The sequence below is a fragment of the Sphaeroforma arctica genome (assembly GCF_001186125.1).
Source record: "Sphaeroforma arctica JP610 unplaced genomic scaffold supercont1.98, whole genome shotgun sequence".
Classification (NCBI taxonomy): domain Eukaryota; class Ichthyosporea; order Ichthyophonida; genus Sphaeroforma; species Sphaeroforma arctica.
This window is the reverse complement of record NW_014040460.1, coordinates 23,890-25,934: the sequence shown is the minus strand read 5'-3', so window position 1 is coordinate 25,934 and position 2,045 is coordinate 23,890. Positions and strand designations below refer to the sequence as shown.

Sequence of the window (2,045 nt, the reverse complement as noted above, 5' to 3'; positions counted from 1 at the left end):
CACACACACACACACACACACACACACACACACACACACACACATATATATATATATATATATATATATACATATATATATATATATATATATATATTATAATACCACTTTGGGAGTGACGGCGTGCCATGGATAATAAACCAAATAAAATATATTTCATCGATTTCCAGTTCGGCGCAATTTTGATGGACTTTTTTAAGAACATGCAGCAATCCTCAGCGAAACTCTGTTTGCGACTATCATAAATTGTACCAGCGTACGACTCGTATAAAATGGGCTGAACGTTTTTTTAGTGACATTAACAAAGTCAAGTGGATCTTCACATACGTCTACGTCCGCATTGTCGTCTCTTTCAACTCGGTCAAATGTGGCCTCTCCAGAGGAGTGTGCAGCGCCCATGTTTTAGTATATTTAGTTACACGCACTGTTAGTAACCTGCGCCTCAGATAACTATGCCGTTTTATAGTTTTCAAAAATATATAGAAGAGGCAGTGTTCTAATTTGGAATGTGTAAATGTTTACAACATATGTAAATAAAATTGATGAATATTTTTCTAAAAAATATCTATAAATTCATACATAGGGGGTTTTTGAATTTGGCTATGATGAAAGATCCAGGGTTTTGCAAAAAAAGTAAAAACACTACTGCTGGCGAAAACGCGGGCTTTTATCCATAGCCTTCTCTCTAGATCAATCATTTTATATCTCTGTGTCTCGCCTCTCTCTCAGTCTCTCTCTCCAAAATTCTAAATACTATTTCTACTACTACATAGTAGGAGAGTACATAGTGGGTATGTAGGAAGGGGCGCGGGAGAAGCCGACTGTGTCTGTGAGCCGCGAGGAAAACGGGGAGTACGTTTAGGGATAATATTATTCATTTCAAAGGAGTTAAGTTACAATGTTTGTACATATGGTATGGCTACTACGTTTAGTGATAGGTTTCAGAGCAGAGTGGTTTTAGAAAAACCTAAAAACCTCCATCGGTTTATTCCGTTACTAACGTTTCCACTTTCCTAAATATTCGTCACAAAATTTTATATTCAATACAAATTTTTAGCTGATAAGCATCAGCTCCTTCTGGAACTTTCGGCAGAAAGAATCAGGGATGGTAGGGAATGGTATGATTGACAACAGCGTAACTGAGCGTATTGAGCTTCTGCTAGGCGATTAGTTGCATGGACGTAGTCAAGCAATATATCATCCAGCGATTGTACTACACATAGTTGTATTGGATACAATCAGGACTTTTATTACGCATTTTGTTTAGCGTCTTCTACCACACTGTCAGTAATGATCAGTGGCAGTACACCGCTGCGACAGTCACGGCGACTGCGCAGTATCGAACCCGAAGAGATGCCCTTAGCACCGGGAAGTAAGGTAGTGGCCGATAGTATCACAACCAGGAGCTCGATGAAGAAAAAGGCTGACAGGGAATCAGGTATTGCGAGCATGTTTACTTGTGCACAGCTATAAAGTGCGTTTGACAGCCGAAAGGTGATTCGATTTTAGCGGGCAATCTTTCAGTTTGCACGAAAGAAAAGATGTCGAAGACTTCAGAACTATGTTGACGATTCAGTATATACTTAATCTACGAATATTTGTGAATGAATTGTATATACATTCGTTATATACACTCACAGGTGCACATACACATACACACACATACATATACATACTTATACATACACATGCACACATACACACACACACACAAAAATATATATACACACACATACACTCGTTATATTATATTTTCCTATATACGTGTATGTGTGTTTTCACACTCACAAACACTCCAATTCCCCCTTCCCTCACGGACACACACTCATACAAACACCCTCACACGTGTACACACACGTGCACATACACATACATACACACAAGCACACACATATACATAAACACAGACGTGTGTACACGCACACTCATACACACACACACGTGTGCACACTCACACGTGTGCACACTCACACATACACACACACAACACACATACACAAACACGCTTACATACGTGTAAACACATACACACACATAAGAGAGAG

At 39.1% G+C, this 2,045-nt stretch overlaps 1 protein-coding gene across 1 annotated transcript in view; it reads right to left on the bottom strand.

Moving 5' to 3' along the window:
* SARC_02237 (hypothetical protein) overlaps positions 1-399 on the bottom strand; it is a gene marked incomplete at both ends in the record, with an annotated part of 4,201 nt that extends 3,802 nt beyond the window's left edge. The window contains one exon of the mRNA XM_014304007.1: positions 328-399. Coding sequence (XP_014159482.1) covers positions 328-399 — 72 coding nt within the window. The remainder of the gene's footprint in view (positions 1-327) is intronic.
* Between the last annotated feature and the right edge of the window lie 1,646 nt (positions 400-2,045).